The sequence below is a fragment of the Microplitis mediator genome, chromosome 11 (assembly GCF_029852145.1).
Source record: "Microplitis mediator isolate UGA2020A chromosome 11, iyMicMedi2.1, whole genome shotgun sequence".
Lineage (NCBI taxonomy): Eukaryota > Metazoa > Arthropoda > Insecta > Hymenoptera > Braconidae > Microplitis > Microplitis mediator.
The window spans coordinates 19,837,492-19,856,818 of record NC_079979.1 but is presented as its reverse complement, the minus strand read 5'-3'; the positions used below and the strand labels follow the sequence as shown (position 1 = coordinate 19,856,818).

Genomic DNA, 19,327 nt, shown 5'->3' with positions numbered 1-19,327 from the left:
TTTTTTTTTTTCAATAAGTTTCTTATTGATAGCGCGGATAAAAAAATGAATTATTAAAAATATATTTAGTTGCACAAAAAAAAATTATTTAATCAAATAATTGGAGTTCTGTGAAATTAATTAACAAATAAATTGTATACCATAATATAAAAATTTTGAAAACTGCCGCGTAGTCGTAGGGGCGGCATTGAAAAGTTTGAGGCGAAAGGTCTAGCGTTCGAGTCTCGGGGTCGGCGCTAGAGTAAAAAATAAAAAAAAATTCCAATAATTGATATTTGCAATGAAAATAAATAATTTTTAAAAATTTGTTACCTCAACACGATATTTAAAAATTCATCAGCTGAAATTTGTCATTTTTTTTTTATAATTAAATAATTAATTTTTTTTTGTGAATTTCTGGTAAAATATTTTTTGTCAACGATAAAGCACAAAGTTTATAAAAATGATTGTTGGTTTATTTGTATGAAATCAATACCAGACGAATGGAAGGAAACAATTAAACAAAGTAGTTGAAAGTCCGGAAGGTAACGCGTAACGTACATGCAACGAAAGAAAGACCAACTAAGTATAAGTCACGCAATCATTTTCGTGCACAAGATATATACGACTTACCGATGTCGCTGTGTTTTATGTATAAAATACTCAATTGTTTGAATTTAAATTAACAATAAATTATAAAATATGTCTGCATATGCAAGTAGTATTTTTATATTTTTATTTATTTGTTTCAGATTTTTAACGACTGATCCAAGTAAAAGACGTAGGTAAGCCCGGAGTGAAGCTTCAGTAAATTTTTGACGATTTTTTTTTGTTTTCTATAAATAATTTTATTTATATAAATTATAAAATAGTCTTTAATATACTTAAAGTCAGTGTACCGATCAGTAGGTTTTACTTTAGCTGATGTAAATTATTCATGAGTCACATGTGACTTAAAAAGCTTTGAAGTAGCAGCGTAGAATAGTAAGACTTTTAGACGATAGTGCGATTCGAGAAAAGATTTAATTTTTTTTTGCTAAACTGACGTAGATTGAAATAAATATTAGACTTTATCTGGGAATTTTTTTCTCAAAAATAACGAAAATTGCTAATTATTTATCCGTTTAAATTCATCACATTCTGGATGCTGAGGAATGTCTTAGCTGACAGTAGTGACAGTAATTGCAGAAAATGGTGAAGTAAAAAAAAAAAAATAAATAAATATTTTAGCACTTGGTAATTTTTATTACGGAGTAAAATATTTTTTTTTAAAGATTTAAATTGTTGAAGCAAATTATGAGAGACTTACTCGGCGCGTTCTTTGCAGATTAAATCTGCTCTTGTCGGATATATTATAAAAATGAAGGGGTTGTAATTTAAAAAGCTGATATAGTTTTCCAGTATTCGACTTGTAAATTAATAACCCAAACATGCTGGTACATACTACAGCATCAAGTATAAAGTATACAGAGTACAGAAGTCTAGTACTTGAAAAACTTCTCAGTCGGCATTATATCCGGCTGGATTTATAAGAAGATCTGGACTTATTTGAAAAGTTATGCAATCTTGTTGGCCCCGACACGAGCACACGCTTTACTGCCACGCTTCTGTAAATATTATCAAAAAAACTTTACAAATAGAATCCAAAATGTCACATATATATATCACTACTTTTTTACATACATATTTTAGATACACTCTTTGGCTTCATATATTTTACTAATACAAAACACAAATATACAACACTCTCAATATACATTTATATATTTAAATTATTACTGAAAAATAAATATGGGGGTAGGGTGGGTACAACTGGACCGCTAAGGAAATAATGGATTTTGTGCACTTGAATATGAACTCTTCTTTTTTTAACTTACATTTCAAGTAATTGAACCAAATTTCCAGCCGTCATAGAACAAATTTTCCCCCGCACGGGCAAAACGGACCACCCTCCAAAAAACAGTAAATTTTTTTCTTTTATTTAAAAAAAATGACAAATTTTTTATGTCATAACTTTTATAACATTTAAATATAGCGAAATAGGCACCGTATGTATTTTTTGTAGCCAACAATACATTGAGTTCACTGAAAAATTTATGAAAAAAAAATTTTCCGACGCCCAGAATTAGACAAAAATATGATTAGACTCGTAGGTGACCAGATCTGTCAAAAACTTGCCAAAAACACTAGTTTCACATAATAAAACATTTCAATAAATAATAATATAATTTATTGAAAGCCGTAAGATGGACGGTGGCGTCTGAAGGTTCACCTAAAGTTTACAAGTCCAATGATATTCGTGCTTGTAAACTTTGATTACTTGAAATTGGTTATTTGTCAGTTTTCAATCAGTAATCTATCGGTCATCAATCAGTCATCTCGATGGAAAGTCTTTAGAAAGTGTCTGGAAAGTGTTTTGGAAGTGTCTTTCGGACACATTTCGACCCGATAGATGACTAAGACCGATTTTGGAAAAATAAACTTTTGCCAAATCTTTAGGGTGGCCCACTTTGTCCTCCCGGTCTCATTTTTCCCGACTTTCCCCTGTATGCATATCAAATGTAAAATGGATATTTAATTAAATTATTTTAACATTTATATTAAATTAAAATTGAATTTAAAACGAAAATGTTAGTAGTCAAAAATGAACTTCAATTAGTGATTGAATGCATGTAATTTAAATTTCTATTTATCATAAAGAGTATTGATTGAAATTATTTAATTAAATTCCATAGCTAATTTATGAATATTCATTAAATCGGGTTACATATTCAATCTCCATAATATCATACCCAAAAATATTATAAACCAAATTAATTATAATGAATTCTTTGGCCAGCCCGAGAAATTAAAAAATTTTTACACAAACATATTTCAGTAAAACAATTTTTAAAAAATGTGTAAACAGTTTTTCAACCCGTTGCTTAAATTTTTATTTACAAAAACTTTGAATCCCGTTATTTTAATTAACAGCTTATGTAAACATGTTTCTATAATTCGTTGTGAAAATTCTCTTGTGTACAACAAACTCTGAAAATTAATATAATATAATACAATAAAATAATATCAAGTGAAGTTATTTTCACATAAATGCCCAACTTGTGTTATTGGCACACCGCACTTCTGTAAATTTCGTTAATGTTTCCGGCCGAAACAGCATTATTACATTTCCTATACATTCTATTCTATTGCACATATATATATGTCCAAAAATATATGATAATACTGAATATTGGGGTTAGCATCAGATATGGCGTTGAGTTTTATCACAAGTTTTAATGTAGTATTCCTCAGTAAACATAAATACCCATTTAGATATTACGCTGGTATCTCTATTAAAAAGTATATTTTGAAAGCTCATACACTTGGGTATTCAACAGTTCACATTACACGGCGTACTTGATGCGAAAAGTAAAGGTGTATGCTGCAGTATTGCTTGTTTCGGTTACTTGGAGCGTATAAGGAATTAATGAAAGCTCTTATCTGGGGCTTCATACGTCTCTTGGTTTTCGTCATGTCTTTGCACTAGTGCACTCACATCATAGACTGGCTTCTTACCTATCATCGATTCTCGATAAAAGGTTTCATTTACTTATAAAAAAGCACACGCCCTTCAAAGACAGCTCGCTATTAAGACAGCGAAGGGAAATTTGATATTTATCTGATCGACTGAAGACTGATGCTAAATATGAAAATTACAATTATTCTGATTAATGATCTGCGGAAAGATTACAGAGCACAGAAAGTCGTTAAATTATATTTGTTGGTTAATTTTATTTCTCGGGAGGAATAATATTATTTTATCTCAACCTCGGAAAGTTTAGTTCGAGGAATAAAGTTTGGTAGTTTCATTAAAAGATTTAACCTTCCGTGTAACTTGTAAAAGTGAATTTTCACTTTTTAACTTTTCGAGACTAGTAACAACGTGTTAGAAACGTTAAATTATTTTCTCATAAATATGTAAATATATAGTTATATATTTTGTATACATTATATACTTACTGGTGCTTTACTTGGCTATACTTAAATCATGACATTTAACTCTGTAATTAAAATTTCGTTGATGTTAAATTTTATAGTTAAATATATATCTATATACATATATATGAAACAGTACTTGAAACTACTTAAATTATGATATATATAACTGTAATTAAAAATTTCGTAGTATTTATTTACTTCTATAAACTGAAGCCGTTTTCTCATCTCTCTGCATGTCATAAGTTTAATGTAACAAAAAAAACTCTATTCGTGTACAAGTACAAATTAAAAAGATAACAGAACCTCATTAAATAAAAACAAAAACATTTATTCATTTAGAATATATATATATATATTTGTTCGAGGTTAATAAATACATATTTAAACTTAACGATTATTAATTTAAAAAGTTATGGTGCTAAGCAGCAGCAGCTGGAGTAGTTCGGTGCTCGCCACTAGATCGCGCCCACCATTTGTGGTGTCCCTGGTAAGATACTTATTTCAGAGTTATTATATTCCGAGCGTGTACATAAATTTTTTGACGAATGGTATTTTTGAACTCTACTCAACTAATTATAATAGTTTATGACGAAATAAAAAATCACTTTGTCCTTGATGTTGAGGGACTTGATTTTAAACTTTTATTGTTTTCTGGATCATCATAGATCTGTATTGTATGTACCATTATAGAAAAAGTTGCCTTTTGGCAGAGGTGGCAGTACACGTTTATTGATGTTGGCAATCGCGACTCTAATGAAAACTATTGGTAAGTATCAGAAAGTTGAAGAAGTACGATACGTTTACGACTTTAGGTATTTGTTGGCCATCGTCCCTTTGATTAAGAACTCTAACCTCGCATAGATGTGGTGGTTCGAGCACTCTCTAATCGCTGCTCTTAGGCGACTTTTCTGTAAAATAATTTAAAATATATTTTATATCCATTTCTACTGTGAAATTAATTACAGTCAAAACATTTTTAAAAATCGTAGAGAAAAATTTATGGTCGTTATAACCAAAAGATGTGTTCAGTCAACAAAAATTCGATCGACAATTTTGAGAACCATACATTTCATTTATTGAACCACATTTATATTTATCCTCTTCAATGTTACATTTAATAATGCATTAACTATTACTTGATGTTTTAATTAGAAAAAAATTAAATCAATTAATAAAATTCTTATTATAATTGAAGAAAATCAGTTTGCTTTTTGCACTTATGCATATGAACCCTGCATTTGTTTTTTATTATACTTAATATATCATCATACATGTTATTATTTATGATAAACTGTTCATAATATACACTAACGGAAAAAATTAAAGGATAAAAAAAAAATTCAAAATTTTTGGGCGATTTTCAACAGGCCCTAACTTTGAGAAAAATGGTCGTACAAGAAATAAAAAAAAAGGAAATTGTAGCTCCAAGTGTCTACTTTTTGGATTGGAACTTCAAAATTTTTTAGCGTCAGCAATTTTAGAGTAATCTTAGAAAAACCAGCGACAAAAAAATTTTCAAATTTTTTTAATTTTTTTTTTTTTGGTCTTCGGGCGTGGAAAAAATTTTTTTTGCTTAATCACTATGAGGATCGGATACCTTTATTATTCAGCTTTAATTTATTTTTTTATGGACCTTGATACGTCCACTTCTCGCCGAGATATCGGTCTTCAAATGGAAAAGGATCCTTTTGTCTTTGATTATCGATATCTCAGAAACCAATGATCGTACAAAAAGTTAATGGTGGATTTTAAAAACTTGAATAAATTCCCTTCAACGATTAGCCATTGGTTTTTCGAAAAAAAAATTTTTTCCTATCGTCACATGAATTTAAAAATGCAACAAAAAAAGGCCATTTTGTCGTTATTTGGAAAATCAAGCGCTGAATCGAAAATATTGTGGAAATCGATAATGTTAACTGTGCATTTTACAGTTCAATATGTCCACAAAAACCCTACAAAGAGCCAGATCAATCCAACCAGCCGTTTATTTGTTTCACTCGATCAAATTTTTGAAAAAATTAAAGGATCACGTTTTTTGCTCTGAAAAGCTCAATCTTTAACAAGATGAAAACAAACATTTTTTCTGAGCTTTGTCCACAATTTTATTGCAGACAGTGCTTCAATTTCCAAAAAAGAAAAAAGTTTTTTTTTCGAAATAAAAATTGAAAATTTTTTTGTCGCTGGTTTTTCTAAGATAACTCTAAAATTGCTGACGTTAAAAAATTTTGAAGTTCTAATCCAAAAAGTAGACACTTGGAGCTACAATTTCCTTTTTTTTTTATTTCTTGTACGACCATTTTTCTCAAAGTTAGGGCCTGTTGAAAATCGCCCAAAAATTTTGAATTTTTTTATCCTTTAATTTGTTCCATTAGTGTAGGGGAGAGTGGGGCAGAGCGGCCCCCTTAAGCCAATTATTATTTTTTGTGGCTTTCAACCATAAGATCACTTTACTTATGTCCTATTTCGAACAAATTTATGGACATTTTGCCAAAATTCTGAAAAAAAATTTTTTTTTTTTGTGGGGCAGAGCGGCCCCCTCCAAAAAGTGATAAAAAAAAAATTTTTTTTTCGTTTTTTTTTTTTTTTAAATTGTTTTCATCATCAAGAATGTATTTCTTTCTCTTGACAACTATTTTTGGTTTTATATTACTCGAAAAAATTTTTTTAAAGCGTAAAAAATCGTTCACTCTCGATTACCTTAATTACTAATTGTTATTTAATAAAAAAAAAAATCAATTATATAATTTTACTTTATTTCAAAAATTTATCAACTAAAAAAAAAAATTTAATTTTTATAAATTTTTAGTGACCAAATTTGCCTCTTACACAGAGAAACGGCCGAACAATATGAAAAAATAATTTTTTCGGAAGTTTCGGCTGGTCCATTTTGCCCCAGGTGTTATGCGTAGGGCTAGAAATGTGGAATTATAATAATTTTTTTTTAATTTGACGATAAAAATATGAAAAAATCACTTTTTCAAAATTTTGGGCTTGTCCATTTTGCCCCAAATGTCATGCGTAGGGGTAAAAATGCGCAAACATATCGGATTTATAGTAATTAGTCGAAAAAAAAAAAATTTATCTTTTGGTCAAAATTTCAGGGGGGCCGCTCTGCCCCACCCTCCCCTATATTTGTTCGAGGTTAATAAATATATATTTAAACCTAATGATTATTGATTTGAAAAGTTATTTTGCTAAGCAGCAGCAGCGCGAGTAGTTCGGTGCTCGCCACTAGATCGCGCCCACCATTTGTGGTGTCCCTGGTAAGATACTTATTTCAGAGTTTTTATATTCCGAGCGTGTACATAAATTTTTTGACGAATGATATTTTTGAACTCTACTCAACTAATTATAATAGTTCATGACGAAATAAAAAATCACTTTGTCCTTGATGTTGAGGGACTTGATTTTAGACTTTTATTGTTTTCTGAACCATCATAGATCTGTATTGTATGTACCATCATAGAAAAAGTTGCCTTTTGGCAGAGGTGGCAGTACACGTTTATTGATGTTGGCAATCGCGACTCTAATGAAAACTATTGGTAAGTATCAGAGAGTTGAGGAAGAGACAATAGCATGAAGAATCTGTTCATTCGGCGTCTGTATATGAAGTAAAATACTAAGTGCGATAGTACCATCTTGTTTTCATCATTTCTGTATGCGACGATACCTTGTTGGCCATCGTCCCTTTGATTAAGAACTCTAACCTCGCATCGATGTGGTGGTTCGAGCACTCTCTAATCGCTGCTCTTAGGCGACTTTTCTGTAAAATAATTTAAAATATATTTTATACCCATTTCTACTGTGAAATTAATTACAGTCAAAACGTTTGGAAAGACTTGAAAGTGGAATTTATGGTCGTTATAACCAAAAGATATGTTCAGTCAACAAAAATTCGATAGACAATTTTAAGAACAATACATTACATTTATTGAACCACATTTATATTTATCATCTTCAATATTACATTTAATAATGCATTAACTATTACTTGATGTTTTAATCAGAAAAAAATTAAATCAATTAATAAAATTCTTATTGTAACTGAAGACAATCAGTTTGCTTTTTGCACTTATGCATATGAACCCTGCATTTGTTTATGTGTTATACTTAATATCTCATCATACATGTTATTATTTATGATATACTGTTCCCAATATATATCAAAATATAAGTAAAAATAAAAAGATTCTGTATTAAAATGCACAAAACCCATTATTTCCTTATCGGTCCGGTTTTTCCCAGCCTTCAAAGTATCGATCAACTAAAATTACCATAAGAAATACCGAAATATAAAAATGACAGTTATTTTCCAGACCATTAGTATCTGAGTGGAGTTTTACGGAAATGAACAAGTCTGACAATCGGAGGGTCCTCAATTGAGTCTTACCTCGAACGTAAAAATATAAAAAAATAAACCAAGGGCGAATGAGAGATAAGAGATAACTATTGAAAGGAATGTGCTGGTAACGTAATAACAAGCCCTTATACTACCAAAGTATATCCATATAAACAACCTGTAACTTATTCAACATAAATCCCTTTACGTAATTTCACCCCTTATATATTTACCGTCACGACCTCACGACATCACGCTAAGCTAAACGAAGACACGAGACAAGTATTTACCTCCCCCCTTTATCTTCGTTACTCAGTACCTCAACCTTTGCCACGCAATGTCCTCAATCCATTAACATACAACGTAATTAAATCCCTGAATTTTGTCTCTCCGAGATTGATGATTCACTGACTCACCTACTCCCACATATTTATATATATTTATATATATTCAATGCAATTATATTGCTAACATGTAATTTAAAGTACAAAATACACCTTCATACAATTAAATATGTAATTATTATTCAAGGGATTGCGTGATTTCGAATACTGGAGAGATTGCCGCGTTGTATAATCAATCACTCGGATGTTCATTTAGTAGATTTTTAAAAAATAAGCAAAGAGATAAATATACTTTTTCATAAAAAAGGCAGATAGTCAGACGATGCTCATAAATATTTTATTACCTGCGAAAAGGTGAAATGTCAAAAAAAGAAAAGTTGAAAATGATAAGAGCTAAGTAGTTTTATCGGTACATCGTTCAGCATAACACTTTGCAACATAGTCCAATGGAGCAGAGTATGAATACCTCTCAAAAACACGTTCCGAAAAATGGCATCAAAGGGTTGTGCGCTTGGCCAGGTTGTCTTTATATCTAGATACGTCTACATACATATATTTATCTTTTTTACTTTTAACCCAACCCAGGGCTTTATCTTTTTATTTTATTTTTTGTTTTATTGCATTTATTTTTTGTTGAAACTAGACGGGCAAAGAAAGTACAAACTCTTTTGCGGTAACTCAGCGCATATCTAAGTTCCATTCCTGTGAATTTACAAGTCAAATACTAGACGATCAATAGGATCAAGCTAAGGTCTCTCCTGGTTTTATCTCAATGAAATTTTTACAATAGATATTTAACTGACTCTGAAAGAGTTTACGCTTTTTGTTATAAATCATTAATAGGTTTTTTACTTTTTTTTTAATAAAATTAAATTTGAATAGTAAAAACTCGCGGCAATAATTCAAATTGCGAGTTATTTTAAGAAGTTAAGTTCCTACGTGAAAAAATGTCAAGCCAAAAAAATAATATAATTTTTTTCCGGCCGAAAAGTGGCCGTCTTAAAGCCCAGCAGTGAACACAGGCCGGAAATGGCGGAAAACTTGAAAATTTTCTGTTCTATATTGAGTTTCTCGAAATTTTTCCAAGTTCTATGATTTTATTTGAAAAAAAAAAAATAGGCTGACTCAATTTCACGACCACTTTCCGGTCTAATTTAGTCTTTTCGGCCAAATATTTTACCTGGGTTTCCTCCTGAAATAAATTTAAATAAATGTTGAAGTTTTAAATGAAAAAAAAAAATTATTGTTTCAGAATAACCATGAGGCTGCTGTCGACCCTGCTGTGCCTTGGTCTCGTGCTGAGACTGAGCATCAGCCAAGAAGTCTGGGATTGCGGACCCCCGTGCAAATGTAAATGGGTCTCGGGTAAAAAAACAGCGGACTGTACGCGACAGAATTACACTCACGTACCAAATTACTTGTCCTCGGAGATCCAGAACCTGGACCTGACCTTCAACCGAATAAACCACCTGCAAGAAGGCGCATTTAGCCGCGTGGGCCTCGTCAACCTCCACAAATTAGTGATGCGTAATTGCGGAATCCGAACGATAAACACCGGTGCCTTCAACGGGTTGAAAATAGTGATCGAGCTCGATCTCACCGGAAATCACATAACGAATTTGATGCCCGGCACATTCTTGGAGACCCAGAAGCTGCGCGTGCTTTTGTTGAACCACAACTCCTTGCAATCTCTCGACAACGGACTGTTCCACGACCTCGAGCATCTGCAGCGAGTCGAGATATCCCACAACCATCTCGAACGTATCTCAGACCGTACATTTGAGAATCTCCCGGGATTTGTTACCCTCACACTAAACGACAATAATTTAACCAGCGTGAAGCTCGCGACCTTTGAAAATTTACCCCGATTGGGTAGCCTTGAATTGCGCAACAACCAGTGGAACTGCAACTGCCACTTGAAAAAATTTCGTAACTGGACAATAGAACGTAAATTGTACACCAAGGGAACAACTTGCTTTCAGCCAGAGTCGCTGGCAGGTAAAATGTGGGACGTAGTTAATTCCGACGAATTTGCCTGCCGTCCGAAAATAATTTCAATCGGCGCTTATCCGCAAATAGAAATAGGTGGTACCGTTACTATGTGGTGTCATGCATCAGGAATACCACGACCTCAATTGTCCTGGACTCATAGGTCACGTGTTTTAAATAATTCAACAAAACGACACACCAGTGATCGCGGTTACTATTTACTTGAACGTCACGAGTGGTTAAATTTGACAATCACCGACGTAATACCCTACGACAAAGGGGATTATATTTGTATCGCAAAGAGTCCCGGTGGAATTGTTGAAAAAAATATAACACTGGCAATTATCGGGGATGCTGACAACACGAGAACAAGTTTTATTAGTTTGCCATTGGCGCTGGGACTCGGCGTGACACTCCTGATATTTTTATTGTTCTTCTTGACGCTCTGTACGTGGTACTGGCGACGTAAGAAAAGACACGAGAACGAGAAGAGTGCGGATGTCACGTCTCTGGAGCATCATGGTCTGGGCGAACAAGAGAAATCACTCATTACGGCGATTAATCCGGTTGTTAAACCGCCCAGGAGATACGAAGCGCCCTCGGTCACGTCTCATGGTACCGAGATGACGGAACTTAATCGCACGCTACTTGACAACGACTCCGTCTTCGGTCAGTACACTGCTTTTATTACTAACTGCGCTGTTAAATAATACTTAGTTATATTAATTTATATTTATCCTGAAGTACTAATATATGTGCATACTCATCACTTGAGTGTAAATAAATAAGTCAGGGGATCATGTAAAAAATATATATATATATATAGATAAATTTTTGAATAATTATTCAAATACTTTAGAAGATCACGAAAATTCTTTTTTATTTGCATTTATAAATTACAGAAGGGTGGGGGCAAAATGGAACACCCAATTTTTGAAACTTTAATGGGACGGGGAAGTTTGGGCCGCTCAAAATTTCTTTGAAAAATTTTTCATTTATTTTATTTTAATTTAGAAATAGAGTGGGGGCAAAATGGACCACTCATTTTTGAAACTTTAATGAGACGGGGAAGTTTGGGCCACTCAAAATTTCTTTGAAAAATTTTTCATTTAGTTTACTTGAATTTAGAAATAATAGAGTGGGGGTAAAATGGACCAGGTATTTTTTAAACCATGAAAAGGGAATATGGGCATGGGGTTAATTGGGACACTGAATTATTTAAAAACTGTACAGAGGGTAATATGGACATTAGGGTGGGTTGAAAAGGAACTTTTTTTTTGTTTTTCTTAGCTTGGGGGTAGAATTTGTACCTTATAAAAAAAAAAAATTTTTAAGAAAAAAAAAATTTTTTGACTCAACATTTTGAGGTGGCCCAATCGTTTTTAAAATAAATAATTGATCAAACGGGATAGTCTCAACGAAAAAAATTACATGGTGTTCTAGAATCTGTAGGGTGTCCTTTTGAAAGCTAATTGAAAGTCAGGAGTTGAAAAAATTTTTTTCCTATTATTTTTGTAATTTAAGTAAAAAATTCAGAAATGAAAAGCATTTTCTTTTGAATTAAAATGAAAGTAAAGTAAAATAAAATCACATTCGACAATTATTAAATGTTTTTCACGATTTTGGAAAAAAAAAATTTTTTTCGTTGGAACTACCCCGTTTAATCAATTATTTATTTTAAAAACGAGTGGGTCACCTCAAAATGTTGAGTAAAAAATTTTTTTTTTTCTTGAAAATTTTTTTTTTTTATAAGGTAAAAAATTCTACCTCCATGCTAAGAAAAACAAAAAAAAAGTTTTTTTTCAACCCATCCTAATGGACATGAGGAATATGGGCGAAAATTTTTGATTGAAATTTCACATAAAAAAAAATGAAGTATTTGAATTTTTATTTCGAGACTTATCAAAAATATGTAAATGTGAATATTTAAAATAATTTATTTAATTAATTATGAGTAGTGAGTTTTTTTTATTGATTTTTATTTATTTATTATGTTTTTAAAACAGAGCTTTAAATTAAATATATAAAAAAATAAAAAGGAAAGAAAATAATAATAACTGGTAAAGTGCCTCTTTAAATAAAAAAAAATCATAAAGAAAACACACATTATAATTTTATTATTTTTTTCCACGCAATTAAATCAGGTTGTTTTTTTTTGTTTTATTATTTACAGCCGACGGCGTGGGAAGCGTAATAGGCGTGATGGGCGGCATGGTTGACGAACGAGCTCGCGCTACTCCCGAGCTGAGTGTCGAGAGCTCAACTCTGCTCCGCGGAGCGAGTTACCGGCACTACCCTCCGGATTTGCTGGCCTTTTCCGGGGGCCGGGGGGCGTCTCCAACCAGTCAATCATCAACCCTTCCCGATACTCGTTCTTCAAACCACTACCAGCACCCCCACCTGCATCAATCGCACCCGCAGCATCCTCAACAATCGCCGTCCCACCAGCAGCAATCACCGCGTGGATTTTCGCCCTCATCGGGTCAATATCCCGCAGCATTTAAAACACTTCCGCACAATTTAAATCGTCAAATGGCAGTTTACAATTCCCCAGTGCTACCAGTTATGCCGCGACACGGTTACGTAACGATTCCACGTCGACCGAGAGCACCCAGCTGGAGCAGCGGACCTCCAAGTTCACCAGTTGATCATCTCGAGCCAGTGTACGACAATTTAGGCGCTCGTACAACTGCCGATGGTAGTTCGGTTCTGTCTTTAAATAAAATAAATAAAAGCCCCGAGCCGGTATCGTCAATGAGAATGCGTCCATTACCCAGTACGCCCACATCAGCATCCAATAATAATAATAATAACAGTAGTAATAGTAATAGAGATAGTAATAATACGCCAAGTAAACCTCAAACACCAACACCAACATCATTAACTCCACTCAGTCCCTCGGCATCAACACCAACATCAAGTTTCCCAACAACTTCTGCTCATTTTAACTCAATACAACGGAGCACACCAAACATCTTCAATAGCAGCAGCATCAGTACCAACAGCAGCAACACCAGTGGGAATCCATCCGACAGATCAGCGCCCGAGGGTGCCGCCGAATGGTTTACTAAACTTCCCGATGAAATAGAGAAACGTGTTCGCCGCGAATCTACATCCTCACCACTACCGGCTCCGTCGGCCCCGACGCCAACGCCAACGCCAACGCAAACAACACCGTCGTCGTCAAACACAACCTCTGGTCAAAGTGCCACGAGTACATTGGGAAGAAAAATACCCCCGAGACCGCCACCAAAGCCCAAAAAAAAGTCCGCGAACGGACCTCTGTACGAGGACGAGGGCGAAGACGGTACGGAAGTTTGATTTATTTGGTCTCGGCGGAGAGTTAAAAGCAACTCGGTCTTCGTCGACGACCTATAGTGCCTTTTTTTAATGTTTATTGTTAAGCAAAGAATGTGTGCCAGATTTTTTTTAAACTCACTACGTATTTAAACCTACTGGGGTGTAAGTGGATAAATTGGTCTTCCAGCAAATGTCACGCAGATCAACTCGAGAATAATTAAAAAAACAAAAAGACTATTGACGATTAAATAAAATATATTGTTTGTTAGTGTACAATAAATACGCGGAACAAGAATTAGTGTTCTTCCATTTAATAAAACGAAACCTTATCTCGGTTTTTTTTTTTTTTATTTTTGATTACAATTGAGGTAGCGACTAAAGGCCAATCATGTTGGAATGAGCAATAAATCTCATTATGTTCTTTACATTGCCATTTATATTTATACTCATTGTGCATTTAAACGCAGGATATTTTTATAAAATCAATTTTATTTTTATTTTTTGACATTCCATTTATTTAAAAATTACGAAAATGACAAATTATTTGACCGCCGCACGGAATTATAGGAGAGTGGGGCAAAATGGGTCTTATATGATCTCTAGAAGTGTGGGGTAAGTTGGGCACCTGAGTAGTGAGGCCATTTTAGTATTTTGACCGCAAGTTTTTTCAAAATGGTCGCTCTGGTGACCAACTTACCCCATATTTTTTAGAGAGCAGACAAACATTTACAAAATAATTTTTTTTTTTACGGATACAAAAAACGAGAAATTATTCGACCCCCGCACGGAGTTATAGGAGAGAGTGGGGCAAAATGGGTCGTATATGATCTCTAGAAGTGTGGGGTAAGTTGGGCACCTGAGTAGCGAGGCCATTTTAGAATTTTTACCGCAAAATTTTTTCAAAATGGTCGCACTGGTGACCAACTTACCCCATATTTTTTAGAGCGCAGACAAACATTTACAAAAAAAATTTTTTTTTATAAGACTTTCACTTTCCCCCACTCTTCGCAGTACGAAAATTTAGACGCGCGGATCAGTACATAAATGACAGAATAAATATAAATATTTATGTAGTGGCCCTAAAATAATAATAATTATATATTTTATAATTAATTATTTAAGTATTTATATATTTTCACAGTTTAATAAAATAATAATTATTATGATTCAATAAACGGATAATTTTATTATCATACGCGCAATCAACGCTACGTGTGTTCGATATATATACATATATCTATATATATGATTTATTGCTCGCTCTAATTTAACAATACAAATATAAATACTTGTAATACTAAATATATAATATTGATAATTTATAATCATAATAATATTAATGATAATTAACTACGGCTTACAATCATTCAGTGAATTAATTATACATGTACGTCTATTTTGTCATCAATCATAAATCATCAATCATTATTTGTAATTATCGATCTACATAACGATTTATATTTTTTATTTTAGAAAATATCATTTATATTTTCCCTAACTAACGATAATTAAATAAATACAGAGTTTAATGTTAATAAAAAAAATTTTAATATAAATATAATGTTGACTGGTGTTACTAAACAATAATTATTTTAAAATATAAATAATTGTAATTATAAATTAATGCAGTTTAGAAGTAATTTTTTTTTATATTCCTAGAGATTAATTCTTCCAATTCCGATGGAATTTGCAATATGCATTTGATTGATAGATTTAATTAAAACTAATAGTATTAATTTATTTTTATTTATTATTTTTTTTTTTTTTATTGTCATTTTTAATTATTTATTTTTAGAGCTTAAGTAAACTAATGGACTATCATTTTAATTTTTTTAGTTTTAAGACACAAAAAAATTAAATCATTTTTAAAAAATTGCGGTAATTTTTAAATTTGAATTTTTTCCCGCGCATACAAAATTTTGAAAGTTTATATCTGAGTCAGATTCAAAACTTCAAAATTTGGATTAACGTTCACCGGATCAAAATTTTTTAAATTTTGTATGCTCGCGTTATTTTATTTTTGAATTTGAATTTTTTCGCGCGCATATAAAATTTTGAAATTTCAAATCTGTTTCAAGCTAAAGAGTTAAAAATTTGGATTAGCATTCACCGGATTAAAATTTTTTAAATTTTGTATACTCGCGCCAATTTATTTTTGAATTTGAATTTTTTCGCGCGCATATAAAATTTTGAAATTTCAAATCTGTTTCAAACTAAAAAGTTAAAAATTTGGATTAACATTCACCGGATCAAAATTTTTTAAATTTTGTATACTCGCGCCATTTCATTTTTGAATTTGAATTTTTTCGCGCGCATATAAATTTTTTAAAGTTTAAATCTGAGCCAAACCAAAAATTCAAAATTTGGATTAACACTGACCCGATAAAAACTTTTTAAATTTTCTATGCCCGCGCCATTTTATTTTTGACTTGACAGTAAAATTTTTTTTTTCCACAATAAATAAAAATGAATCCGCTTCATTAGTGAAATTCTGCAACAGATCAATACACGATAATTTATTTTTCCATACAACTAATCCGATTAATTAAAACAAATAAATCTGTAACCAATCAAGAGATTTACTAAAATAAAAAATTTAACTCTCACAACTTTCCGTCTCCAAAAAAAACAAATACATAAAATTTTTAACAACAATTTTAGTTAAAATTAATCATAATTCCTATAAATTTTTTTCGAAATGTATAGAAAATATGAGGACAATTTCGCCGTCATATTTTAAGTGGTCCGACAGACCGTTGGTCAATTGGCTCATCTTTATATGTACATACACTCATTAAACAATCAACATACACACACATATATACATATACATATATGTATAAAAATGTTAATACACTAAATTAATTGTATACATTGTTAAATATATATATATATCTCAAGCACTCTTAATAAATAATTGTCAAGAACGGAGCTCAATTGGCCATTATATATATACACAAACTACGTCATATATATATTTATATTTTTTAAATACTCTTATTTATAATTATCATCAGTCCTCTACTTACATTGAAAAAAAAATAACTTTTGTTAAAAAAATATTTTCTCAAGTAATAAAAATTTCCTCATAAAAATAAAAATTATCTTATTAATTATTAATTAATTAAAGTTGGAAAATAATTTTCTCGTCAAGAAAATTCGAGTTTATTTCCACTACGCAAAAAAAAAATTAGGATATTTTGAGCTGAACTCCGATTTCTTTGATTAAGAAAATTATTTTTTCTAAAATCGTAAAATTTTCAGACTAAAAATTTAACAAATTCAAAATTTTCTTTTTTTTTTTTCTGGGTCATAAATTTTTTTTTTTTTTATAAAAACTGAAATATTTTTTTTAAATTAAAATTAAAAATAAAATTGTTGTTAAAAAAAAAATGGATTTAAAAAAAAAAGTTCATTGTTTACTGAGGCACTTTACCAATAATTTGATTATTTTAAAACATATATACATATACGTTTTTTTATAAATATTTACATGTTTTTTTAAATTTATCAAATAAGATTTTATAATTAATATAATTAAGTTTAGCTCATATTTAAAATTTTAATTTACTTTTTATATTCCAACATTTATTTATCATAAACAATGTAAATATATATAATTAATGCAGTATTTTGTCGGTTTTTAATTTTTTTAAATAAATTTTTTATAATAAAAATAAAAAAAAAAATAATGGAATTAATTAATTAATTGAAATTAAAATTAAATAAAAGACTACGAATGTAGATATATATAAGAATGTATTATAGCTGACTAATTAGATACGTGATAATGATAACAATTAAAATTATACTTGCGTTTTATTAACATGCTTACTATTATTTATAGATTAATAATAATAATAATAATAATTATGTTTTACAAAGATGAGCTATTCGATAATTATTAAATATATATATATTTTATTTATAACAAATAAAATAAGAAAAAAAAATAATTATCCAAGAGTTTAAGGGAAAATATTTCTACGGATACCAATTCGCTGGTGTAATGTAAATATTATACATATTTTATAAATGAAAAAATAAATAAATAAATATATGATAAGTGTATTGATAAGAGATAATTTAGCGGATTAAATTAAACGTAAGGATTTATTGTAAGAAATAAAATTTATTGATGTATATGAAAAGAACTGTAAACTCTATTATTATTAAATGAGTTAAATTTTAATAAATAATTCCTGATCCTTATATTTATTTCATTTTTTTTTTACCCTTTGACACCTGGGGTAAGTAAGTGGAGGTAAATTTTGGGGCTGCGACGTCAATTTTATAGTGAAATTTTTTTTAATCGATTAGTCGGCTGTCAAAAAAACCAGTAAATTTAATTTTTTTTTATCACCCAGAAACTTCAAGTAAATTTCTCTTTTTTTTTTTTAATCGGCAAGAAAAATTTTTCCTGATCGCGACTTTGAAAGTCAACTTTTTTCAATCCAAAAAATGGATAAAATTAAAATTTCCATTTGATTATTTGAACCTAGACTTAAATGCGGGTAATTTTTTGACGTTCAATTGATCAGGAACGAGAGTCGACAAAAAAAAATCTTCGATCCCTGAATTGGTACCGCGTAAGCTCAAGCCAATCATATCAATAAATAGATAGATAGATAGATAGATAGATAAAAATTTTTGATTTGATCCTGAATTCTAAGCTCCTTCAGGACCATCAATACATAAAGTTAATAATTTAAAGGTAAACATTTGATACAGTGTTCGCAATACAATTTGAAAGACCGATACTAATTCGCGTGCCAAATGCCAAAAGGGCGTATTACAGCAGTTAGATAGGGTTCCATGCCAAAAGGGCGTATAAAAAAATTTTTTTTTGCCATTCTTTTTAGAATCGCTCGAAACGTAAAGATCTGCAGAAAAAAAAAATTTTGACTTACTAACGCCAAAAGGGCGTATCTTAAGATGTACGCCCTTTTGGCTTTAGGAAATTGTCGGTCTAAAGCCAAAAGGGCGTATAAAAAAAAATCAGGATTTTTAAAAATTTCGGAAAACAGTCTTCAAAATTGTCCGGAGAAGGTTTTTATGAAAAAAATTTTTGAAAAAGTCAACATTTTCGATGGTAGTAACTTTAATTTTTCATCATCTTGGACAGTCCAATGTAATTAAAATAATCATCAACTTTAATTTTTAATCAACTAGGAAATTCCCAAATAATTAATGATTATAAGCTAGAGATAATAAAGTTCAATATTCGTTCTTATATTCAACGCCATGCGGAGCGTATGGTGGAAAGCTAGTGTTTGAGACATACGCCCTTTTGGCTTTGAAAATTTTTTTTTCATTTTTAGACTTAGAACATGTCTACAAAACGATTGACACAAAAAAAAAATTGTACGCCCTTTTGGCATTTGGCACGCGAATT

At 30.9% G+C, this 19,327-nt stretch overlaps 1 protein-coding gene across 2 annotated transcripts in view; it reads left to right on the top strand.

The window, feature by feature from the left end:
• LOC130676839 (uncharacterized) overlaps positions 1 to 14,499 on the top strand; it is a 138,666-nt gene extending 124,167 nt beyond the window's left edge. For both annotated transcript variants that reach the window (XM_057483320.1, XM_057483321.1), the window contains 3 exons: positions 732 to 764; positions 9,896 to 11,301; positions 12,806 to 14,499. In XM_057483320.1, coding sequence (XP_057339303.1) covers positions 9,903 to 11,301; positions 12,806 to 13,953 — 2,547 coding nt within the window. In that variant the 5' untranslated portion in view covers positions 732 to 764; positions 9,896 to 9,902 and the 3' untranslated portion in view covers positions 13,954 to 14,499. The remainder of the gene's footprint in view (positions 1 to 731; positions 765 to 9,895; positions 11,302 to 12,805) is intronic.
• The last annotated feature ends 4,828 nt before the right edge of the window (positions 14,500 to 19,327 follow it).